At 40.5% G+C, this 26,946-nt stretch overlaps 1 protein-coding gene across 5 annotated transcripts in view; it reads left to right on the forward strand.

Annotated features, from left to right (window-relative positions):
• The window catches only part of ARPP21 (cAMP regulated phosphoprotein 21), a 202,078-nt gene that overhangs the window by 158,413 nt on the left and 16,719 nt on the right, over window positions 1–26,946 (forward strand). For all 5 annotated transcript variants that reach the window (XM_059819130.1, XM_059819132.1, XM_059819133.1 and 2 more), the window contains one exon: window positions 4,999–5,125. In XM_059819130.1, the coding sequence (XP_059675113.1) occupies window positions 4,999–5,125 (127 nt within the window). The remainder of the gene's footprint in view (window positions 1–4,998; window positions 5,126–26,946) is intronic.

Consider the following 26,946-nt stretch of genomic DNA (forward strand, 5'->3'; position numbering starts at 1 on the left):
TGGGTGGAGGTCCTGTGAGTATGATCATTTCCATTGGGAGCTGAAAGGAGGAGAAAGAAATGCTCTCCAAGCCTACAAACCCGAAGGTACTGCGTTTAAGGTATTAGCTTTTGTATTAAAGTTCAATTAAATGTGGCTCTACAGCTGCTCTCCAAGGTTCGCTCTCCCAGTCTGTATCACAGAAGCAGACCGAGTTTGAAATGACACGCCTAAGAAGTGGTGAGAGGACCCCTTGCATTATTTTTGCTGCTTCTTTCATCACAGCTGTTCCCCAGCTTGACAACAGAGTCATGATTTAATAACCTGAAAATAATGACCTGCCTTTTTTCAGCCAATTGGGGAAAAAAAGAACCAAACCCAACAATTAGTCTGGGTTTGCTGAAAGGGACTTTTAGCAGCAAATTCCTGTTTGCTTTTTGTATCACAAACAGCAAACATATATCTTTACTTTCACTGTTTTTTTCTATTTTCAATTTTTTTCTCTTTCTGATGGTTCTTCTATAGCAGTTATGGGCCCAGGCACTTCAACAAGGGTCCACATTTGGTTTTTGCAGTGCTCTGTCATTGGTGCTTGTCATTGCTCTGCCTCCGCGAATGAAGAAGTGGGAAAACTGCGAGTACTATGCCAATGGGAAAGCATACACTCCCTTTAAAGTTATTTGCACCTCTGACTCGTTCTTCGCGGAAGCTGTACTGGCAAAATAATGTCCAAAAAAGAGATGGCATGAATTCTTGGAGAGTCTGAGAGAAGTAATGCACATGTTGAAGGATTTTTCACCCAAATTAATTTTCCGTCATCATTAATTTTAGCTGTCTCTTTGCAGAAGCCCCCTCCTAGAGAGTCCACAGCTACCATAAGATAAAATCTTTATTCATAGCATGTCACCTCTAGGAAACTTGTTATGAAAAAGGTTGGGGAGTCACTGCAAGTGAGTGGGTCTTTCCTTGATGATCTCAGAAGATGAAATTGGAGGACATGCCTGCAGCTGTTGTACACAAGCCGTTATTTTTTGTTACTGTTATTGTAATTATTATGGAGGATTGGGGTGGAAGAGAAAAAGCCTTGAAGAATGATTAATCCCAGTCGGTTAGATACTGGGAAGAAATAGTACCTCCATGTGTCCATACATTACTGTGGTTTCTGTTGTCTTCACTCCTATTTATGCAACTGTAGCTGCCATTAGCAATAGTGTCAGCATCACTAATCAGCTGGATGAAGGTGTTACTCTAAACCTAACTGGATATCAGCGATGTTAAAAGAAGGTAGAATACCTGTCCGATGGCAGAATCGAGCTGTAAGTCAGTAGAGACATAGCTTAGGAAAGTAAAATCATCCTGAAAGATGTGTGAAATCCTGTTCCCACCATGAGGAAATAAACAACATACCTGTGAATTTAAGGGATGCTGTTAGAGAGCAGTCCAAGGGAGACCCAGCCTGGTAATGGGTTTTGAACTGTATGTGGACATACAGTTGTATGTACAGAATGAAGCAGAAAGCCAATGCTCTATTGAGTCTCTGCCCATCATCTAGAGACAAAGCACATCAAAAGGAGGAAAAAGTAATGCCTATTAATGCCATTTCATGAGTGTCTCTGAAGTGATGTGCTTAGTCTGGTTACAGTTTAAGTTAAAGAAAATGTTGTGTATGAGAGAAAAAATAGAGATGCGTTGGAATGGTCAGAATACAAACAAGGAGGGTATATACCTTCAAAATAAGAATATCCACGGGGGTAAGGGTCATCTGTCAACTATTTTCCTGGTAATTGTTAAAAAGAGGGCATTTTTCACAGTGTCAAGGATTAAGATCAAGAAATAATGCCTTTAGACTAAAGACAGAAGGTCTTTTTTTTTTTTTTTTTGTTTTGTTTTGGGGGTTTTTTGATAACCATATAGCTGTGTTGGCATGCTTGTTAGTGTAATGCAGACTTCCTGGTTCTGTAAATGAAATATGTTATACTTGCAAAAGGTCTGAGGTTAGATGGTACATTCGCATGGGAAAGCAATTCAAATATAATTTTGCATGTCAGTAGGCTGCTACAGAAATGTAATGTTTTTTGTTGAAGAGCATATAAGCAGAGGTGTTAGTAACACTGATGTAATGAGAAACTAAAAAATTCAAGAGGGTCAGAGTAGACAGTGTAAGTGATACTTGTTATCTCTGATCCCTCTAATTCCACTGTTCACTAAAGTAATATCAGAAAGGATAAATAACATGTTTCAACTACTGACATAGAGATGTACTCAAGATAAATGAAAATGGATCCTTCCAAACCACTCAACCATGAAAGACTTATTTTATCCATGTCTGTATTTTACACCAAGCCCTTCTTTTAATGTCTGGTCTCTTAAAAACAACAACAACAACAACAACAAAACCCCCAAACCAAACCTTTTCTTTGCAAGTCATGTGTGCATGATTACTAGAAAATTCATCCATTAATCTTTCTAAATGAAATTATTTAATTTTTTTCACCAATACTCCTACTCCTAACATTTTTCAGGCTGATAGATTGCACTCTGATAAGCTTCTAAATGGGGCATATAACAAATGTATTCCAATAAATTGAGAAAATAAGAGAAAGGGAGAATACCCTTTGGTTAACTCTGAGGTATTTTCTGTGTGACTAAAAATAAATACGTGTTTCCAAATTATTCTGAATGCTTCAGTGTATGTATATGTTCTTGTGCTAAGCATGTTCAACTCTAAACCTCACTTCAAAACCTGTAGTCTTTAGGCTATATTTTAAAGTTAATACCTACAGAATCTTTCCACAAGAGATAATTCACATTGTTCTTATATGCTTGTATATTTTCAAATATCTAGGGGCTTGTCTGCACAAGGGAAATAATGAAGTTGAGGGTAAATCAAATGAATTTAAATCCTTTAAGTTAGATTAAGCTTCAGCCAGGAGAAGTGAGGGTATTTCCACAGGGGTTTAATATTCTTTAATTTGTAGAATATGGTAATAGAAAATAAAAAATATTTGAGAGGATGTCTACTCTGTGCCCCTGCACCAAGGCAGGATCAACTATTTGTGTGATTTTACTTAGGCTGAGTCTTATCGCTTCTTTCAAGTCTCCTATTGTAGAGTCTTCTTGAGAGCAGTCAGGTTTCCACAAGGTGAATTTATCACACTAAACTTTCCTGATCCCTTATTTACACTGCCATGCTGTTTGAAGAGTGATTTTGCACCTGAAATGTCTGGGTCAACTTTCCTATACCTTGTGGCTTTTCTTTGCAGAGAAACAAATTCTGTATGGTTTTGTCCATTTTACAAAGACATTTTGCTTTTGTTACTTTGGTGTAACAAAACAAATGACTCGGGGGCAGGCTTGTAGCCATTAGGTGTCACTTAGTATTGTCTGGAGGGAGGATAGCTTACAACATTTTTCCAATCAAGATGTTCATGGTTTTCTGGTACTGGTTTGAATCTGGCTGATATTATTGGGAGGGGGAGGGGGAAAAAGAAGATTTCCGTGGATTGAAGAGAAAATGAATAGACCTTGAAGAATGAAAGGGTATTCAGCCTTTTGATTGACAGGTGATATTGACTGTCAGTTGGTCTGGGGATTTCACTTCACCAACAAGTCCAGCTTTGTTGTACTTTTCCCACCACAGTGACTCATTAAGTAGTCTTCGACTTGCCCAATTAGCCATCCATACCCTCTTCTTGCCCTCTTCTTTTGTATCTGTGCCTGTTCTTTCTCATCTGATATCATCTGTAGGAAAATTTCTGATCTCTGCTATGATGTCCTAGCAGTATACAAAAGGATGCAGTTACCTTTACTCTGCTAATACTTTATGGGTGATCAAGTTGAATGAGCTGTTCCAGGAACGTTTCCTCCATGCAAATACAAGTGGCAAAAATAGTTCTTATTTTTGCATGAAAAATCCAAAAGCATTTGGTATGACTCTGTGTATATGTCTGAGTAGGATAAATGCTACATACAGAGGGGAAAAAAACCCAGTTGTATGATTTATAAAGAAATGCTGACAGATGTGGCAGAAGTCACGAGAGAAGCAACGTTCTCCCAAGCCTGTGTCCCTCTGCAGTTTATCGATACCATATGCTGCCAAACGCTGTCAAGTACCGACAGCATCCACTGCAGCTGCAAATGAAAAATTCTGAGTGCTTTGAATTTGCCAAGGGTCATTTGAAAACTGTTTAACTCAAATGTCTCAGTAATGGTGCTATAGCATGTATAGGAAAAATCTTTAGCTCCAAGTCACCCTCAAACTTCCACATTCACCTGCGTGATAAGGTGATGTAGTACATGTTGCTCTATAATGACAATAATAATAGGAAAAAGAAGCCCACCTAGCAGAACTTGCTGACTCAATGCTTCCCCTCAGCTCCTGCAAGAAAACAACCATGATTGGTTTTTGAACTGTAATTGTATTCACACCAAGTGTGAGAGAGGCTTTACAGGGAAACGTTCATGTAATGAAGGATGTAGCTTCTAAACAAAAGTGTGAATTTAATAATAATTTCTTACAAGTGTTAAGGGTGCACACACTCCATCTTTCCCTCTATCTCACTTCTATATATTTTTATTCCAGGCCATTCTTTGTTTGCTTCAAATTGACCATTTTCTCCAGAGTTCACTTAATGGTTCAACATGCTGTCTATATGTATTATGTTGATATGGAAGGTGTTGTTTGCATCCATTTTTCTGCAGGATTTGATATTTTACTGTGATTTTTTTGGTATGTACATGTAGCTTTTTATGCATCCTGTATGTTTTTGTCTCTTTCAATTAAAATACTTCTGTTTCTTAAAGTATCTGAGAATAAATTTGGGCACTGATAGCCCTTTTCCTAGCAAAGCTGAAAGCAAGCAGCAGTTCTTGAAGAGACACAATGCAAGCCTTTCTTCTTGATTACTGTTATCACTAATATGCTTGACTTGAACTCTTGATCCCCTTCCATTTTTGTTTTATTTTGTGAATCTTTGCGCTTTAGAGTCCGTAGTTAGCTGCTGTTCTCTTTCTTTGCAGATGCCAGTGTATTATTACCCATCTGGTCAGTACCCTACCTCAACAACTCAGCAGTACAGACCCATTGCCTCAGTTCAGTACAATGCACAGCGGAGTCAACAGATCCCACAGACTGCACAGCAAGCAGGTATTTACATCTGTTACTCCTTTCTTCAGCTGCTTGCAGTGCCTTTGCTGGTGAAACCTATTGGTTGTGTTTTAATTTTGAACTTGAGCAGCGGGTGAGAAAGCTGGTTGCTGTTCTGTTTGGAAATACGGTGAAAATTACAAATTGAGAAACCCTTTGCTTGGAGATAGCAAGTGCTGGAAGAGCAGAGGTTGCATTCTCCACCACTGCTGTCCTGCACACAGTGCTGTGTCCTTGGTGTCCATGCTCCATGCGATGGGGCACAGAGAGAGCCGGGAAAGAACCGGTGTGAGCAGTCACATTGCATGTTCAAGGCAACTGTTGCGGTTTGTCTTTCATCATGTGAACTCCCCAAACATTTGTAAGACTCTACACAGTGGACAGGTTTGCAATGATGCAGAAGGGCCGGTCGTGCTCCATCATCTTCTGCTCTCCCGGAGCCCAAGGAGTGGCGAGGTGGTCCGTGTGGTTGGTGCTCGTTGGGACCAGCTCCCTGCAGCGACGTGCAGCTGGAAGGGGGGCCGTTACACTGTAAGAGAGTGAGTAGCAGGTCTCACAGTGAACCGGTCTCTTTTCCTGCTGTGTCATGCCACTCCTGATGACACCAGAGTAAGAAGGACGTAGGCAGAGCTGGGCTGGTGCGTGTTGGGGAAGGGCAGGGTTTGTGCTCATGAAAGGGTCCTTGCATTTCAAGGGAATAAACAGTTCTGGTTTTGGAGATTTTTTTTTTTTAAGTTGTTGATTGTGTGTTTCTTTAGTGCACATCTCCTCTCATAGGGTATCTCAAACAGTAACTCCAAGGTGTGAGGGGAGCGTTGTTTCCCAGGAGGGCTTGCAATTACAGACATGCCAGGTAGGACAAAGCATTCCTCTTTCTGTCTGGGCTTGGCAGAAATCCTTCTGAATGGCAAAGCAGGTTCACTGCAAAGGCATTGACATGAAAGTCTTTTAAGATGCAAGTCAAGAGCCCTGATGTGAGACGTGAAGAAGACTTAGGGGGTCATGCAGTCCATCAACCTGTCTCTGTAATGCGACTGCTGGCAATTTTGTTCGCGCTCTCTCAGGCACTCAGGGAAACAAAGACACAGCAAACACAGCTATAACTAAGCAATTAATTAATTTTTCTTTTTTTTTTTAAGCTGCTATATGTTCTAATAAAATGAGTGTTGTTTTGGTTAGTGTCAGCGGTGGCTGGCTGTGTCTGCTTTCATAACTTTGTATTTATACTTTCCTCAGAGAGAAAGGGGTGAGATATTGCACAACGGTCATCTGTCTCTTCTGACTTCTCCTGCCTGACAGTCTGGTACCATATTTATTGTCTCTATATAGTGGGTCTTTGAACCTAAGTGCAAATCAACTTAGATGACATTATCTGGGTATACTGTGTTGTTATAAAACCATATTTATCAGTTTAATGCTACATCCATAGCATAGTGGAGATTATGGTAAATCAAGTGCACGAGAGATGGTCTGAAGCACTTGAGTGATCTTCTGGAGCAGATCCAGCTATTTGCTCTTGAGGAAATCCTAGTTTTAAAAACACATGGTAGCACAGGAGCTGTTACGTTTGAGTACATACAAGGCAGAGGTGCAAATGCTAATTTTGTTTCTGTGTTTACTGCGTCATTTTCCTTACATGTTTGGAAAACATGAGTCAAGGAGTTTGTGTAAAATCTCTAGTATATCAGTCTTTTCCTGCAATTTGCTCTTTCAGCTGCCTGCTCAGTTGGAAACATTATTCTTATCTCTTGTTTAAAAATGAAAACATTGTGACTACGGTTTAGGCTTCCTGCTGTGGCGATGATTTTAAGCATTTAGCTATTCTCAGATCTTGAGACTTGGCTGAGAACAGATTCCTCAAGCTGGTTCATCCCTTTGGGCTCAGATAATTCCTTTCCCATAGTCGTCATCCGAGTGTGTGATAGGTATGCTAGGAAGCAGCTTGCAGTTTCCTACAGATCTTTTCCTGGAGATGGTGTAAGGTTCATTTGAATTTATGTTCCACTACATCCCTTGGTGTTTAATGACTACCTTTCCAAAATGTCACATAATATGTACTAAAATAAACAAGAAAGTAAAGTATAGGAAAGTATATTATTTATGCTATGGATTTATTGCAGGAGGTTCGCTATAAGCACTGAGACACCAAAAAATCAAATGATTTGGTGATGGTTTCAGATGGTTTCATGTCCAGTGTCGTTGCATCTGCTTTTCTTCCCGTCAGCCTGCCCACACACATGCATTTTGCTCCTCATGTGCCTCAGCCCACCTGCAAAATCCTCATCTCTTTTGGCTCCTCTTCGATGCCCAGTAGCTGCTCGCTGGGCAGGAGACGATGTTTTGGCACCGCAGCAGATTGACTGGTGGCACCTGAAGGGAGCAAATAACGGCCAGCTCGTGGTGCAGCCTTTTGATAGTAGGGCAGGTGAGCTGGGGTGCACCTCTCCTCTTTCAAGCCACTGATTTTTATGAAACTTCCGAAGTGTCATGTCTTTGCAGCTTCCGTCTCCATTTCAAACGTGATAGAAATTAGGTGATGAGCTCAAAAAGTTACTCTGAGGGAAGACTGGCAGAGTAATCACACACATTTTTCCTTCAGAAACCAGTTCTAGAAAAAAACAAAAAAACCCAAAAATAACTTCTAAACCTGCCTAGAAACTTGTATGTGACTGGAAAAGAGCAATCAACAAGCAAGTGTTTCAGACTGCAATTTCCCTTCCCCTGCAGACTTAGCTTTGGATCAGCACGTGAGCAGGTTGTGCGGAGCCAGGGATAACTAGGCGCAGGAAAATGAAGACGTGAAGGAGAATAGCGCTGGCGAAACAGAGTGCAGGTCAGGAATATTGAGGATGGGAAAGGGGAACAGATGGGAAGGAGGGAGATGAAAAGATGATTTCTGAAGCAGTTTCCCCGAAGACCTCCCAACACTTGCTGCTGCTTTGGAGAGAGGACGGCTGCAGTGCAGGCAGGCCCATGGGATCCCAGGCTGTCTGCCCGTACCTGCCGGCTGGCTCATATGGTAGCGTGAACAGTCTCAGCCTGGCAGCTCAGAAAATGTCTTATTAAAATAAAAAAGTTTGCCTGCTTGGAGGAGCTTTTGGAAGCTTTCAAAGCAGCAGCAAGGAGTTCAGATGTTACTTTCCCCATTTGGGCTGCAGAGGTCAAAGTTTGATCTAATGCCAGCAATTTGTTTTCATTTTTCTTAGAAAAGGTCTCTTCAGGAACGAAGGGATATTGATGGCTTTTACAGCAAACAGCTAAAGTAAAATGTCAGTATAGCATCTGTGGTGGCTAAGGGATCCTGTACTCTCTCGTGGCTCTGGAAGGAGAGCAATATTAACTTAAAATGGCTCCAGGGCAGAAAAAAAAAGATGAGTTCACCTAAAGTTAGATTAGAGCTCTGGCAGAAATAAATCACTTGGAGAGAAGGATAAGAACTTTTTTTTGTGTTTATTTACCTTTTTTATTTTTATTTTTTGTCCTTAAGTGCTGGTTTCTGTGAGAACATAAGTGACCCATTTCTGGCAGGAGCCTGGTACAAAAACAGTTGTCCATGAAGATTTTATAGAAACCTCTGCCATTTGCATTACATTTTTTTCTGTTAAAGCCAAAATGCAGTATCTGACGGCATGGTAGCATGGTCTGTAAACAGAAATATTTTTCTTTCAGTCAGATACATGCCATTGTTGCTCTTCTTCGTTATGCTCCATTCTTGCGTCCAGTCCTGTGCAATGCAAAGTTTTTCGAAGTGTTGCCATTGACTGAGTGGGGACAAGGTCAAGCCGGTGTCTGTCACACCATGGCATGCATAGGACATGGTAGGTGGATTCTGAGACCATGTTCAGGCAGCTGTTCTCAAAAACAGTATGCTCATTTTTCAAACTATTTGGGTATGTTGCTATTACTTATCTCTGCACTCTGTAACAAATGATACTTAAGATAATGTGAAATGCCCAGTAAGCACACAGAAGAAAATATTATTTCTCATCTAGCAGTACTCTATAAATTGCATGTCTAGCATCACCAGTATTTCATTCTTCAGTAATTATCTCTATATTGATAGTTTTGAAAGCTTTCAATCCTAGTTATTTTGTTTGAACAGAAAAATAGAGATATATTGATGATAAATCAGTAATGATTTGTATTTTATCATGATAGAAGAAATCAACAATGTGTTATTTTATTTCTGTGTCTCTGTATTTGCTTTCATTATAGCAAGTGCTGTGCACTTTGAGGATTTTTCATTTTTCAAGTGCTTCATAAACATGAGCTGGATAAGTATAGGAGTATAACTTTGGGACACGCAACTGTTCTTATTGCCGTTTACAAATTAACAAGCTGCAACAAATCACATTACTTTTTCCTACTTTGGTTCATTGTTGTACGTCTGCCTCATGTGTTCCAGATAAAATTTCTCTGGTGCTATGAAATTATGGATAAAATACTATTTAGATTCTGGTTTGGGCCATAGTTGTAAAAGGCAGTTAGCTTGGTTGATCACACAGTTGTAAAGTAAAAATCTGTGGTGTGTATTTTGCATCAGTAATGAAGATCATCTTTTGAGGAGATTTAAGCTAAGAAATACAGTATTTGGTTGAAAAATCTTCCAGTCAAAAGTTTACGCTGTAATATTTCCAGAGACATTAAGATGGTATTTGGCATAATTGGATGGTCTTTAACTCCTGCAATTAATGTAATGATTTTTGGATTTCTCACACATTTGAGAATCAACAAATGTTGCCATTATAACTTGTTTCAGTGCCCAGATAGCATGGGAAGGCTCAGATTGCATAGCAAATCTCTGCTTTTTCCTAGATGCAGAATAGTTGGTAGTGTGCAGTAGCACCTTTAGTAAAAGGAAGTCGTTATGTGAGGAAAGTGTATATCTGAACACTGCCTGGATGTAGAGTCCTTTCTTAATAAATGTACATGGATGTTCTGTAAACAGCAAATGTTTGTCTTGAAGGAAAGGTAATATTTCTGATGGAGTACCGTATCATTAGCCTTTACAGCTTCCAGTAAGGAAAAAGAGGTCATTGTCTTTTTAATGCATCTGTGAAACAAATTTTAAGCAAAGACAAAATGCACCTTAACAGAGTCCATAAATTTGCCTAGCTGAAACTCAGAGTCAAATTAACAATGAAATACTGAAATTTTGCTTAATTTAATCATTTAGGTGTCAGCATAATTGAAGAGTGTTATCTCCAAGTCTCTTTCATCCTCTTTGTCTTCTGAAAGCATTTGTCACTATAAACTGATACTGAGAGGAAACAAAATGGGGGAAGGGAAATGTGCAGCACTAAAAAAAAAATTGGTTTGTTATCATGGTCATTAGAGAACCTTATAAAGAAAGATTGCAGCTTTCTACCTTCATTAGCAACATGACAGGAGCTCATGGTCCATGATAGATTTGTTTGCATAATTCCATCTATAATTTCTGTGCTTATATAAACATAAACAACTTCAATTTTTAAGTATCTAATTATCTGAAGAAACTATTTCTCCTACAGTAATTGCCTACTGCGCTATTGAAACAGATTTGTTCTGAAGGTGTCCATCTGTGTTTAATGCTGTATTATTTTTTTTCAGCAGATACTGCTGCTCCTGAAAAGCATTGCAGTGGGGGTGTCTCTCATTTTTACGGGGGCTTGACAGGAACAGGATGGACAGAGCCCTACTGTATTAGATACTTAAGCGTGGTGCGACATTCATTGATGTTGATGTAAGGCTTTGAGATTTAAAAGCATTTTATGAAATAGTGGAGCCAGATAAAGAAGTTTGCAGCAATTGCAGTAGGAGGACTAAGTTCAAAATCGTGATCTTGAAGTGAACTACACTGACATTATTAGTTTCTGTCCAAGTATTTTATGTTTAAGTTGCCCAGAAACTTAAAGTTTTAACTACAAGCACTTCCATTTTGACAGTACTGAGTGTCTCAGACCAGGAGCAACTGTAAGGCAGAGCTAAGCGCTCCTCCTGCCAGCTGCCTTAGAGACTTCTGATGGCTGTGCCATGGAAGTGCCTGTAGCAAACCTAGGGGACTGCTCTTCAGGCTTGTTCTTTTATCCCCCCCAAATCACATCTAAAGAAGAAGGAGCCCTTGTTGGGTTGTTTTTTTTTTTTTAATTTAATTTTATGGTCTGGTTCCAACTTCAGGCATTTCCATGGTATGAGAAACCCAGGTGCCTTGGCCAGAGACGGTCTTAACCCATGTGGTGCACTGCGGAGGAAATGCTCACCCGGATCTCTGCTCTTCAGGGATGTTCCCCATCTTTCTTACAGTGCTTTCCTTAAAGGTGTGAAGGAACACAGAATTAAGTGCATGAAAAAGAAAGGCATAAAGCAAGAAACTCGCTTAGTTCTGATTATGTATTTTATGTTCTTTTTTTTTTTTCAAGTTTAAAGTCTTGCTTTTATAGTATTTCACTATTGTATATGGTGTGTGGTTAAGATTAGCTCCAAGAAACATCCACCTCCTCAGAGTTTCCTACCTAGAGTTTTGCACCTATATTTCATTTCCTTACTGCTAGAGGAGGATTTTGTGACTGAATATTGCATTCAAGACTTCTCAGAAGCTTGCTGGGTTACCCTGGACTAAGGCTTAAAAGTTTTTAAATTTCTAGTCTTAGAAACACTAAATCCTGTTGTCCTTCTGACATTAAGCAATAGTGCTGCACCAGTACTGAACCAGCATTCAGCTTTACAGAATATCTGTAATTTAATAGCAGAATTAATACTATCACACTCCCTGTAGCATACTTCATTCTGAAAATTAAAAGGCGAAATCACTTTTGTCAAAAAGCTTTGTTCTTCCTCAAATGACTTGTTTAATTATTCAGCATTCACACCAAGAGAGAGCAAATATTGAGGGAAGAGAACACCGCTAGGCTCAACAGCCATACGAGTCTTAAGGCAGGCATTTATTTGTGGTTTTCTTTCAAGGCTTCTCAAGTTTTGTTCAACTTCTCTAGCACTAATTAAAATCTAAGCCATTTCTGACAGTGTTCCTAGGGTTTCACGCTAAAATACAGATTAATTTTTTTAAAATGTTTTTTCTTTAGAGAATTAGTATGTGTTAATCTCATGTCAGTTGATGTACAGGAGCAAGCACAGAGAAAAAAGATTTCTAACAGCATTGTGCAGTGGATAGGACTTCAAAATAGCCTCTGTAAAAATTGCAGAGACCATACTAAGATGTAGGGAATGCTCTAAGGTATTCAACAATGTCTACAAAGAATCTTTATATTTCTGTCTTTTCTTTGCCAAAAAGAGTCATACAGGATGCAGAAGTGGAGGAGGGCTTTTGGGTCTCAGCTAATTATTGAAGAAATACTCCGAACGTACACCAGAGATCTGCACTGTGGTGGAGGGGGGCTTTTGCCTTACAGTTGCTATTGATTGAGGATTTAAGAATCAAAGCACACTTTGTAGTTGTAAAACTTAATAGAACAGGACACTTATTTAGATTGGGACGTGGCAGAAGAAATGCATGTGCGTATGAGCTGCCTGGAAGATGGGCCACAGCATGTGTTGAGTGTTAGGGCAGAGGAACTCAAGAATGATGTCCCAGTAACTGAAGCGGTGTTCTGCTGACCAGCCCGGATAGGTAAAAAGGTCCCAGTGCCTTTACCTGAATTTTGTTCAACCTTTGTTACAGACAGTCATTGTTTGCCTAAACCATCCGCCACAACAGCATGCCTCTACAATTGTAAGGACATTTTCATTTTGACTCACCAATGTTAGCTATATAGAATGTATGCATTTATATAGCAAGTGAACAATTGTCTTAATTTCTCTTTTGTTTTTTTTACAAGTGAAATAAGGCTGTTAGTGTGGGTGCGTGAAGGAGGCAGCCCTTGAGTCTTCCCAAAGAAAGGGGCTGGTTTCCTTAGCAACAGGCGAGGATGCCTGATACCTCTCCAAATAGTTCTTCACCTCTTCCCCAGGTCCTGCTCTCGGTTGCAGCTCACTCATTATGCGCCAGAGCAGATAGCATTCCTGCAGCATGAGCTAATTGTAATGCGGGATCGCTGGTAGCTGTCATTGGTGTTGGACAGAAAATTTAAAAAAATTTAATTTGCTGTCTGAGTGTCTGGTTCTAACAACAGCTTGATTATTTCTGTTATTACTAGTGATACATAGTCCCTGCTGGGGTTTCACTTCCAGTGGGTATCGCTGGCATTTATCATTATGAACGATAAGAATAAACACAGGTTTTCTTGCTGCAGAGTCTGGTGAGGGTTCCCTCATGGCTGATAGGATGTAGACTGAGAAGGGAAAGAGGTGATTCTTTACTCAGCCTTTGCTGCCAGTCTAAAGACCTAGTTGTAAATGCGAGTCATTTTACGTTAATTCACTCTAGAACTGACAAATAGACGTTGGCTAATAGTATTCAGAGCTTCTGTTTCTGCATCTGTTTATGCATTGGTGGCAAGATGTGACTATATCCTCATCAGGATTGTTATTTTCAGGATGGAGAGACAAATAAGGACACTACCCAATACGTTGAATTGAAATTCCTTTTTACCTAATGTTTTTTTTAGAGGTTTGAATCCCTAACCTAACCATACCTGAATAATGGGAAGTCAGATAAGCTTTTACTCCAGTTTATCTGGAAGGAGCTGAGATTAGAAGTATTTTAACACAAATCTTCCTTCTGTATTTTTACATACTGAATTTAATTTTTACTTTCAGTGCAGTTCCCAGGATCCTAATGTTTTAGTAACAAATACCGTCTTTTGACTACTGTCATATAAGCACTTAAGAACAAGGAAAGAAAAAGAGGCCAATCTGTGCAATAACGATTTTTGTACTAAAGCCATACCAATGAGCTACAGCTAGCCTTGAGAGCCCTCTGTGCTAAGAACTGTATATATAAAAGTGAAGAGATTTTCTTTTTTCACTCCTGAGACCCAGCATAGAACTTGCATCAGGGCTGGAAGAATATTAAGGTAGGCACTGTGGTGGCCATCCAATTCAGGACTGTTGTCCATCTCTAAAAAGTTCTTTAGACAGCTTAGATAAATCAGAAAAAGAAAGAAAAAGCTTTTACTGTGGCAGCTGTTCATTCATTCACTACCTGTAAAACTTCGGGCACTGGAAGTTGCCACTAAGTGCTGAAAACAGTAAGTAGCTTTTGGGATCATACATGTAGGATCCCTAAGTGTGCTTTCCTAAATATTACTGTTTGGAATAATTATGGTTTTGCAAGTGTTTGAATTTCTCACTGTCTTCAGTCTTGGTGTTCCTTATATTTGCTTATACAATGACAACCCACAACCATCATGAGAAGTGAGTAGTGGACTTTGCTTGTAAATAACAGTAGTCTTTTGCATGTTGCAAATAATTTCTTTCTGAAAGACCTTAGCCCTGTGGCATTACTTAAGGAAAAAAAAAAAAAAGGAGCCATTTCTGAGCAAGGAAATATTTAGAAGAGATATATATATAGATATATATCTATATCTTCTTGCTCTTTTTGTCAGCCTGTGTTATCAAAGCAATTTATTATATGCTTCAGCACTGTCCTCAGGGCTTCCAAGTAGCACGCTGGTAAAACAGAACATCAGAACATCTTCAATAGCATCTGCTCAACAATGCTGCATTTCCAGTTTGCTCTTTGTTGAGAGCTACCTTTCATCAGGTACTGAGTCTGCAGGAGTGCAAAAGACTGGATTTGTACAGGTCCTACAAAGGAACCTCCACAAATTAAATTTTTAAGGTTGCCAAGTACCGCTTTATAGAATAAGCAAAAGAGGGGAAATGTATTAAATTATAAGAAGCAATGTGCTACTTCAAAATGATTGCTGTGTTAATAGTTTGTATCAAATGGCAATTTTAATTCCATCTCTATTGGAGAAATAGAAAGCAATTAATCTTTTGTAGCACATTGTGAAAAATAAGGGCTTAAACAGGATCTCAGTGAGTCTGTTCCTTCAGTTAACCTTGAGCTAGGCAATAAATAATTATAAATGCAGCTACATTGCAAGGCAAAAGTAATTTGGTGAAATAGAATTATCCTGTAATGCAGGAATTAGAAATATGAATTCAGTTTCCTGATGTCCTTTGTTCCAGAAAAGTATGAATTTGCCTGTGATTTGTGTGTAAAAGAGTGGAGCTGGGTTTTACAAAGCACCTTTTCTACCTGAGCTGTCAGCAAATGATGAATTATATATTTGTATTGCAGTGCTGGCATAGGCAAATGCTCTTGCACTCTCTCAGCTATAACTCGTGTAGAGCCTTTGACAATAGGGCTTGTTTTATGGAGGGAGAAGTTGATGTCCAAGGTGCAGGGGTGCCTCAACGCCTTTCGAATAATTTCCTGCTCTTCACTCAGGACATCACATCATCAGTGCTGCCTTCCACAAAATTTTCAGTGGTACCGCATCATATAAACTTTCCACTCCACTGTGGTGAGCTGCTGAGGAGACTAAAGATACAAGTCAGAGCTGCTTTACCTTGAGCCTCTCTCTCCTGCCCATGCAGCTCCAGGGGACCCCTTTCCCCTCAGTGCCACACTGTTGTTCCTTACAGTTCCCATGCATGCCTTGCGGATCCCAAAGCAGTGTTGCTAACCTCGCTTCACCTTGGGGCTTTTTAGCCAACTCAGTGGCAGCTGGTCAGTGAAAGGATCAATGAAGTATATATGATATGGGTCATCAGTTCGTATCATAGAGCTGTGTGCAGGATGCTCTGATAAGGAGAGGCAAAGGTGGGGGGAACCAAACAGGTATTTTTCTGCTCCAGAACTGTGCCTCAACACACTGGCTGACTGGAGCAATAGGCAGGAGCCATTCAAGCCCCTGGCTAGCTCCCTAAAAATGGCAAGCCATGAGTTTGTTATGTCAAGGTCGTGCCAAGGGAGAAAACATTCCTAAGTAAGATAATACAATTATTATTCTGCTTTTCTTTGAATTGATCATCTCTGTCTCCAGAAATATGGCCTTGTGATATAGGGAGCAAGAAACTTGTTGCTAGGAAACATATATAGCAATAGCAGTGGGTTTGTAGGGCATTGTCCAAAGTCCTGTTGAGTTTGCACACTGGTCGCACTAATTTCAGGGAGATACTGTATGTCTGCAGTGAGCCATATTTATAATTCCATGGTGGAAACATCACAATGATAAAGACTCATCTGCTTTTATCTGTTTTGTCCATGTGTCAATAGTGAGCTATGGAGTGTTTACAAACTAAACTGAGGAGATTTCTTAGTTTTATAAAATGTAAAAACGTAATGTGTAATTGTGCACACACTCCTCGTTTCTTCTATGCAAATTTGAGACTAACCAAATGGCTACAAAAGCTGACATGGTGTGCTTCAATATAAAAGGAAGTGTAGCTTGTACTTTTTTTCCCCCTTTTTATCCCCCTTTGATGTATTTACTTGTTACATTATAAGAAGGAAAGTGGAAGTGTGGAGCTAGTAATTTTTATTAAGAGTTGTAGTCAGGTAAGCAGCATGTGGTAGGACTGAGTCTTTTTAGTCCTCAAACAAATCAGTTTTCTGTCCAATTTGAAGCCTGGAGGAGGGCACAGTTAGTTCAATTTCTGTCTGCTCCTTCTACTCGGTCCTGATTAATATGTTACATGACTTTACAGTGGTGGTTGAAATGCATTAGGCAGCTCATTTGTGCTATAATGTGGCCCATTGTGTAAATATAGAATGGTATGATTTATTGGAGAAACAGGTGTGGGCACGTGGAAATACAATTTTGCCTTGGAGAGTTGGTTCTAATTGACTAGTAAAATGCTGTTTCCGAGTAGGCCATAATTAATCAGCAAGAACTCTCTTCCTGAGTTTCCTCCTGTAAATGAACAGACTCAGCACATCCATGAAGTAGAAACTGAGAAAATGAGAGGGGAAAAAGCCTGAGTCTTCAGTGAGCAAAGTGGTTGTATTTCCGTGAAGCAATCCCAGCAGGGCGCTTTGCTGAGTGATTGCAACATTGGCTTTGAAAAGAAATCCTAAATTTCTCATTTATTGTAGGTTTGTTAAAGTTTTAATACACTTGTGGTGGCTACTGCATGCCAACAAGGTGGCTGAGGTGGGTCAAGAACAACAATGGCTCAAAAGATGGGCTGGTAAACCAAAACCTTTCTCTGACCCTCCCTTAAGTGGTCTCACACATTTTCTCTCATCTTCTTTTCATTACGTTGTAGTGTACAAGTACATCAGTAGTTAATGTAATAGCTCTAATCATGCTGAGCTCACTAAGCACAAAAGCAAATGTCAAAAACTTGTGTTGAATACCCATTTTACAGCAGCATTGTTAACAGTGTTTTCAAAATCTTTGGGTCTGGAGATATTTAATCTGGAGGTGAAACAAGTGATAACCTAGTTTTTATAATATGTTGTAGTAATTTGAAAATCTCAGTAAGTCTTGATCATCAGAAATGTCATCTAGCTTGATTTTTGTATGTATTGTGTTGGTGACAGACCTGTGACACTGAGAGGTAGGACTTCACCACGCCCACTATGCTGGTTATGGAACAGGGGTGGATGTTGGTAGATCTGTTGTGCAGGTGGTTGATTTCAGACTCTCCTTTAGTAGGTTGAAGAATATCTCATTTATCTTTGTTCAGCAATTTGGGAATGAGATTTATTTTTTAATACCTGGAAGTCAAAGGACTCCCAGCTATCCATTGTTTAGTGCAAGGTCCATAGGGCTTCCTGGTTAGAGAAGGATCTTTGCAGGGAAGGCAGGGCTTCCTGGGTGTGGAAAAGTGGGAAATGTTTGGGTGTCCATTACAGGAATCATCCCTCAGAAAACCACTAACTTAATTTGCAAGAGTTGACTTCTCTTCAAAACTCCTAAGAACTAGCTTGTTGGAGTGAAACCCAGAAGTCCAACAGTTAGGTGGGGTCGTGTGTAATTCCATAGTTGGGTTGTGCTGTAAATGAGTAAAAGCCATAATGTTCCAAATTGTTGTTCAATTCCTTAGGTCAAGGTCATGTGTCATGTCTTTCCAGTGGTTTTGAAACTAGGGATAATTTTATATTCGTTTTCCAAGAATGCCCATGAGTTGTGTAAGAAACTGCCTTAGTCTTGCTGCACAGTGAAGGTACTAAAAGCGGTCTTTTAGGATTCAGTATATCAGCTGAATTTTTACCTTTGCTCAAGAAGTGGCTAACCAAGCATTTTCTATTGCTTTCTAGTGTCTAAAGAAGGGCAGAACTATGATACTGAATCTGTGCTTTTTAAAACCTTCCTTCTCTAAACATCTGCAATTTCTACAACTCACTGTATCTATCATACTAGAAACACAGCCTGCAGGTCACTGGTGTCCTTGGGAAGAATTGTGTTGGCCCCGAGAGCTGCCCCTTGTTGCATGAATGTTGGGGACTTCCTAGTACCCACAGCTCAATCTTGTTTAAAAAGTACTTAAGATTTATTTTTTTTTCTTGGAAACAATTTTGTGAGGTTAAGAACAGTCACTGTATGATAGAAGGAAAGGTGAAATAGGCAAGGCTTATTGAAATCCTTCCCCCAATTTGACAGCTTTCATGTGAAAACCAGCTGACTCTTGACTTGTCCTTTTTTCCCCTGCAGTGGAGCTGTGGCCACTGAAGTGCATACTTGCATCCATTCCTGTTCAGGTAATCATTTCAGGGATATGAGCCCCATCTTGCTCAGTAGGACTTGCTTACGTGTTTAAAATGCTTTCCTATATAAGGATTTTTTTTTTTCCTTATCTGAAGCAAAAGCATGAGCCAAACTGAGCAATGCCGCTTCCTAAGGGACAGCGGATTCTGTTCTGATCCCAATTGACCAACAGCTGATTTCTTAACATCTTCAACACCTATGCTTTGGGATGACCCCAAGACCAGATAAGTTTGTGTGGAGTTTTTTTTGCCATTTATTTTTCAGTATGCTTTGTGTCAATCTCTCTCTCTCTCTCCAAAGAGGAACATCCTTTATACGATTAACAAAAGCCCCACATGTATGGCTTCCGAGTATGAGGAGAACATGTGTAGGCAGGTACATTCTTCCTCGTATGATTAAACAAGGAGGAAAGAAAACTTCTGGCTTCAAGTGCCAACTCTCCCCAGGGCAGGAGGTTAACATTTGATAAGATGACTGCCCTTTTGAGGTGTCCCAGCAAAAGCAGATGCAGATTTCATCAAGGCTTGATCTTTTGAAATTCACTTTGCCTACTCAGCGTACTTCTCACAGGATTTTTCCCGCAGCTCACAAAGGAACCATCTGGAGAAAATTGCCAGCAATGTATACAGATCCATCTGTGTGTTTGAATGTCTAGACCTGTGTAAGGGCTGAGGTAAAGTCTTCATAAGCTGTCATGCTCAAAACCATTTTGAAGTCCTCCTGTGGTTCACAACATAGGAAATACAAAGGTTAGGAATTCTGCCGGGCGGCACTTCAGCAAAATTGCCCTACAAAAGTAGGGCAAATTCTGTTGCAATATATATGATTATTAGGTAATTAAATACTGCAACTCATTCATATATGCCTAAGCTGCTGGAATTAAGGTTGTAGGGGCTACTTTTGCATTGCCTTTTCTGGATTTCTGACTATTTAACCGTGCCACCCCGGTGCTCTCTGAGGCTGTATGGACATGAATGCATCAACGTGTGTTCCTCTTTTAAAAAACTAGAAGTGTGACCCCTTAAGGCAATTCAGCTGTAGCCAAGCAATGACAAATTTCTCACAGTTTTCAGTGCCTGACTTTCATTTCAGGGACGTGCTTGTCTCTGTACAGATGTCTATGTGTGGTTTGCTCCAGATTTATTTCTCAAGCGTTTTCTTACAGTTCGTGCATCCCTAGCTTTAGGAACAACTCTAGCTCCTGCTGGAGGGTCCTTTGGTAGTGAAACTGCTGTGATTGCGCTGTGGAAGAGCGGGGCTGGCGTGAAAGGAGCTTGGGGGTGGGTATGGGACTTCTCTTTACTTCAGATCTTAACTTTCTGTTGGGGTGAGCTGACATTTGGGACATGAGCATCTGCACAGACCATCCTGCACCATCAGATTTCTTATTTGTGTGCAGGGCTTGGGAGAGAATGGTGGTGCATGACTAAACGGTATGTAGGTTTTCCATCCTGGGCACTTCAGCCTTTGGTCTGAAAAGCAGATTATCATCTGCTGAGTTAGAATTGTATTTCTATTTTGGCGGTACATGAAAATAGAGCCTTAACAAAGGGGTACCATTTGTCCTTGCTTGAGCAATAATATTGATCCCAAGAAGACGGAAAAGCTTTTGTCGTCTTGTTACAAAAGATTGTTATATTGACATAACAGAAACTGAAAAATTAAATGTAATATGGGGGGAGTTTTCCTTTCATTTGAAGGGCAACACTGCCAAAAGATGCTTTACAGTTTTTAGGCTGTAAAAGCAGGTGGTAAAATACTCTTGGCTTTTATACAGTATTTACCTTTTATGGCAGCTTTCCAGGACCACTGTCTTAGGCCTGGGAATCCTGCTACTGTTTTCCTCAGAGACCTAACACACCTGACATGTGTGGAGCATTTCCAGTTTTCATGTTAACTTGTTTGGGTTGCCATAGTTGCTAGAGCCCCTGAGTAGAGCTGTGGCTAGGTATGATTGAACACCTAGTAAAAAAGGAAGAGAGGAAAAAAAATAAAAATCTCTGCCTTAGCAAGTTTCTGAGCAGTATGGAGAAAATGAGGAAAGCGAGACAGAGCGAGGAGCAGATGGCAAGAGCAGAAACTGTGTTCTTTCCTTTCCTTCCATTTCCTTTCAATGGTGCTCTCTGTTTACCCTTTTCCTTGCAAAGAGAGTCATGAAATCATAAGTCCATCACGCTCACTGTGTTATAAGATGCTGGATTTTGTTCTGTAATGAGATCTCGGAGGACCAGGAGACTATCCTTGTTTTCCCTTTGGAAGAAAAATGAAGTGCTGCTGCAGCAGCTAGGCTGGCTGCTGTGGCCAGAGAGCCCATGCAGTGCGGAGAACCTGCGAAGCTGTCAGAGGAGATGGAGACAGAGCAATAATTTTCCAGTAAATTGGGCTCTTCAGACAAAGTAACATTTGCGCCCACACAGAGAAGTTAGCCTTCCAGGGGAAATGTCCCGAAAGACATTTCAAAGACTGCAACATAGAAATGGGTGTTTGGGAAGGAGAGAGATTTGGAACCTATTTAAGAGTGAAGCTTTCCAGGGAACAGGGGATAAAGTGAATGTTTTTTGGGTTAGAGGGTGTGGAAGGAATAGAAATAAACATTTTCTGATCACTTTTACTGCCCCGATTACTGGAATGCTGTGAGGGTTATTTCATTGCTTCAGGATGATGAGCACGGGCAGGTGATGGGGTAGGAAAGGGTTTTTTTATTTCCTCTGTTGTTGAAACCAAGTCAGGGGCTATGGCGATTACTACTGTCTCTTGCCTAATTTGCAGTAGAGAGGGGAAAATCCCTCCCCTGCTCAGAGGTAAAGTTTAGCAGAAGATTTCTGGTCTCTTGGAAAGGTAGAAGTTGAAGGATGCTGCAAACACTCTCCTTTATTTAAGTAGTGAATGTAAATCTGAAGGGTAAAGACAAGAAAAAGACAGTGGAGGAGTGACTTCCTTGTTACAGCTTTGATATTCAAGTTGTTGATACTGAAGAAACAAAAATGCTCCCTTATTTGAAGAAATCTATTTCTGCCTTGTACTTCTATTAAGTGCTGTAAAAAAAAAAAAAAATCATAATTACAGTGTACTGAACTAATTCTTTTATACTGCGTTGAGCTTAAAATAATGTTGAATCCATATTTCCATTAGCTAGCAATGAAAAAACTATTAAGAATAACACTTAACATACAATCAATTCAACTCCTGGAGGTATTTCTAAAGAGGGATGGTGCTGCAGAGCTGTAAATAAATGGAAGCGATAGCCTGCACTGTGCTGTAATATCTGTACTACCCAGAATTTCAATTCAAGGAAAGAATGTTCTTTCTTCTAATCATTGGATTAGAGCTACAAAAATAGATAAAGGGGCAGGTTCGAAAAGCTGCTGAGCTCTTCTTTCCCATATGCTTTAGGGAAATTAGGAAAATAACTACGAAGTTTTGCCACTTTTGAATCTTCTCCAAGTTTCCATATGTGTTTGGCTAGCTTACTTTTCAAGTATCAATCTGTATATAGGTGTTTTATATCAGCGTTACTGCGGCATTTTTCAGACAGAGACCATAAATACAGAAACATGATTCTTTCAGGTATTTATTGGCATAAACTCAAGAAATGGCCAACTTCCTCTAAAAAGTTACACAAACTCATTCTATAAGTATGCAGTATGTCTAGAGGTCCTCAGGTTATATGATAATGGGTATCACAGAAATAGATAGATATTCATTATCGCTTCCCAAGGGAGTGTTTTGGATTAAATAGAAGTTAAAAATGCCCACCAGAAACAAACTCTTTGTTAAACGTGCTTTATCTTTTGGATATGAGCCAATTACAGTATAATTGCTGACAAACTTCTTTTGATTCACAGCAAGATGTAACTGCTTTGACCAAGTCATTAATTTCTCTTGTTGCTCTTAATTTAGGAGCTGTGAAGACACAAAGATGTGTTTCCTAGTGTGTCAGAATGGGAATACTGTAATAATTGGAGGCAGATGCAATTTGTTAAACTTTCCCTGGTAGTACAAGGAAAAGAGTCTGCTGCGTGGCTCTCTGTGGCACTGTCCAGAGACATGTTCTCCTCAAAGGACACCCTCTGAAGTCCAGGTTGACTGTGAAGTCAATCTTGGTCTATGCTAGTACGCGTCTCTCTCTACACTTACCTGAAAGGGGATTGCAAAGGGATGGGTGTTGGTCTCTTCTCCCGTGTAACTAGCGACAGGACAAGAGGAAATGGCCTCAAGTTGCACCAGGGGAGGTTTAGGCTGGATGTTAGGGAAAATTTCTTTACTGAGAGAGTGGTGGAGCACTGGAACAGGCTGCCCAGGGAGGTGGTGGAGTCACCATCATTGGAGGCGTTCAAGGAATGTGTGGACGTGGCATTGTGGGACATGGTTTCATGGGCATGGTGGCATTGGGTTGATGGTTGGACTTGATCTTACAGATCTTTTCCAAACTTAGTGATTCTGTGTGATTCTATGTGTGTGTCAGAGGGTAGAATTTAGCCCAAAGTGTTGTAAAACCCCCCAATTTTTCAGTATTTTTACAGTAGTAAAACCTTGCTGTGGGAGGAGACTTTGCCATCATGCTTTTTCTATGTTCCTTTTCCAGCACTACTCTGAGCCATGGGAAGAGCCTGGCTCTTACTGCAGGTTTGAACTGGTGTGACCAGTGAACAAGTATGCGCAGTAACTTGCTTCCTTCACAGAAGTGAGGACACAGCTGTCAGCATGGCCGTGGTGACTGCCATATGGCCAAGTCCCCATCCCATTCTGGATATTAGCACAGCTAAACCATGGCAGCACTTGTATCACTTGACCAGTCCTGTCGAAGCCGTGCAGCAGGCAGGTGCAGGGAAGGTCTACGGTAGGTTTACAGCCTGTAGGTCTGCAGCCCGTGGCTTGCTTCAGTGCCTACAACCTGGAAGCAAGAGGCAGTTATTTTCCAGGTTCCACCTAAAAGGTAGAGTCTAAACTGTGACCTTCTGTGCCAGACTTTGTTCCAGAGCCAATTTGTAAACGCTTTGTATGTCAACTTTAACTGGGAAGTCCCAGCCACTCTCACTGTTGTAACGTTATCTTCCAGAAAGCCAACGAAAATACAGCTTTGATGTGTTTCTCTAGGTGCTCAGATGCTGTTGCATGTGAGGTATTATCATGAAAACCACATTATCACAGTAATTCAGGGCCTTTGGGCATCTGATGTTGCCAATTGCCTTCACTTCTTGCTGGTATGTAATTTATCACTGGCGTGGCCTACCCTGCTAAAATGCGCCCTTTGTGGGCAGAGGCGAAGCTAATATACTTTCACAGTGTATTTGAATTGCTTCAATAAATCACTGCTGTCACTGGGAGCAGTTTTATCACTTGCCAGAACAATATGTTATCTTCATACTTTATAGCCTTGATACTATTCTGGACTTTTATTTCTGTAAATTGTAATGCATTGTAACTTATTTTATCAAATGAATTTGAGCAGCCCTGATTTTTTTACTTTATTTTTTTTTAAATGCAAACTTTGCCTTGATCTGTAAAGAGGACAGCACTTTTATGGGATGTGTTTTATAGTAGTAATTCTTTTTTGTTATTAATTAGCTCTAAGAACACTTGCCGTTTGTTTTCAATTTGTTAATTTTTGTTCTTTTAAGCGGTTCATGCAGCTGGGGTAGCTTTGTTTTGTAGCTCGTTTCCTCTCCTGCTCTGCTGTGTAGCAGGAAGAGCAGCTACACAGCCATCCAGGGCCCTGGAGTCTCTGCAGTGAGTAGGACAGCGGGGGGATGCAGGAGCCTCCCTGCCTCATAGAGTTCATTTGCTATCTGCGCAGAATATCCACCAAAGTAATCAAGTGTGTGGATTTAGAATAAAAACCCTCCTCAAATACAGAAAGCAGTTGCAGACAAGCCTTCCTACCTGACACCTGCAGGATAGCATAACAGGGAAGTCACAAGAAGTGAACTGTGCTTAAGGCATAATTAATTCCCTCATCTGGGAGTCCTTCCCCTGAATCACAGAAAACACCCGGGAGCACGAGCAGCCTGAGGGCTGTCAGAGCTGCGATGTGGAGCCCAGGCTCAGGCATGGGCTGGGAAGAGGGAAAGCTGTGTCTCAGCAGCCAGACCCACTCTCCTGGGCAAGGACCAACCGTGCTCACGCCGTCTGCCTGCTCTCTCCCTCTCCCAGGTGTGTTGGATGGGACTGCTCCCATCTGCCAGCTCAGCCGCCCCGCCAGGCAGGCTCCTGGTAACGTCACTGTAAGCTCTAGACAGACACAAGTTCATCCATTGTATTTTTCTTCTCCTGCCACAGTGGTAGATCTGTTTATGAGTGTGACCTGTGGACTCTTCAGGACCTTGCTGTTACTTGGAAGCTCCTTGGAACAAGAGCCTCTCCTCAGCTTTCCTTTCTGAGGGATGCTCTGACATTAAATGCACTGTTTCCAGGACAGCCAGTAAAATGTCGTCTTTTTATGGCCATGCCTAAAATACCAGTGAATATTTATGAAACAATTTGCCATGGCTTCCCCTATGATGGGGAAGAAAGTGGTTTTCTTTTAATTAATGCAATAGCTCATTCCAGAATAGGAGAAAAAGGTCTATAAAGTAGTCAGTTTTTATAATTAGAAAATTATTTATTTGCAGCAGATATATTTGCTAAAATGTGAAGATTTGTATTTTTTTAGTTTGAGGAAGTTATGCTAATTGTTTAAAATTGAAAAATAGCTCTACTGTAAGGAAAATTTATAGGTGTAGATTGAGTTCCATGTCATGAGGAGTAGTCTAAAAGTATGACTTACATTTGTCCTTTTTCAATTACAGAAGTTAGTGTTTATTCTCAAGGTTTGCACTCCAAATGATCAGAAGCTGCTAAAGAACATTTTGCAGATGTCTTTGCAGATCCTGTGATTTTTCTCTTTTCAAAAATTTTAGCTACACAGACATTTTCGGCAGATTGGCTAGGCACATCAGCTACCACTTCAGAAATGCATGTTGTAAATTTTACATAGAGGCACATTTCTGGCAGCTGCTTTGCAGTTTGACTTTGAGCAGCCCCAGAAGTATATGAATTCAGTTACCCCATCCAGACCACGTAAGCAAGAAACAAGTTTTTTAGCCTAAGGTCGATTTGGATGGTGGCGCTGCATTAAATTCAGTGATTGCATGTATAGGAATGCATGTATTCCCCTGCCCACATGCATAGGTCATTTCATAGGATCAGAGTAGCTAAGGATGGAGGATACTCATGTTTCTGTGAAAAACCACTAAGAAACCTGCTCTTCCCCCAGAAGACATCTCTCCCACCTCAGCTGAGCCTGGGGAGCTGGCAGTTGCCTTTTAGCAAGCATTGCAAAGCCTTTGCAAAGCCTCTGCAAATGCTTCCAGGTTAATTTCAAAATGCCCATTCACATTGGTTTGCTGGCAAATCTCTGATTTGCAGAGACCTGTACTTAAGACTTGTGCTCTGGCAAATGACTCTTACTATACCCTCTTCCTCACCTTCCTGCCAGTATTGGCAGATGTTGGGCTCTGGGAATTCTGCCCTACCCTTGCAAGTGCTGAAGGAAGAAAAACCATCTTTTTTGGATCAAAGTAGGGTTCTTCATCCAACTGAAAATTTTGCAAAGCTTTATATGTAACTCTTAGCAAATTCAGCAGTCAAATGCCTCTTCATATTATATATCGTATTGGAGATGAGTTGTTTTTCCACTGACTTTATCAATTGAGTATATAGCACTTCTCAGCACTGCTGGATTTCAAAATGTCTCATGAAGAAGTCACCCCTCAAAACCTTATTTTACAGATGAGAAAACTAATATGCAGAAAGGAGAAGGAATGCACTCAGGGTGTACTATGTCCCAGGCGAGCAAAAAGCTATCAATATTTATGATGTGTGCAAGGAAAAGGTTCTGCTGCTGGCTCTCCAATCTACCTTGACCACACACCCAGGCTGATCTTCAGTATTTGTGCTGAGTTGAAGAGTCCTCACATTTATGGTCTTTATTGTGCATTTTCCATAGCTCTGAATGCTTAGCTAGCATTGCTCATGAGTTCAGACTTTGCAAATACCTTTGGCCGTGAAGACTGTAAACACAGCTTTGCTGGGGTTGCAAACTATTAAAAGTGTGCCATGTGGCAGCAAATGTTCTGTGGCAGCTCTGCCCCAGTGATTTCTGAGGGCAGACGTCGCCCTGGAGAGACCCACAGGAGACAAAGCAGAAATATTCAGGAGGCTTTCCTGCATTTAAATTTG

The sequence above is a fragment of the Gavia stellata genome, chromosome 6 (genome assembly GCF_030936135.1).
Source record: "Gavia stellata isolate bGavSte3 chromosome 6, bGavSte3.hap2, whole genome shotgun sequence".
NCBI classification, from domain to species: Eukaryota; Metazoa; Chordata; class Aves; order Gaviiformes; family Gaviidae; genus Gavia; species Gavia stellata.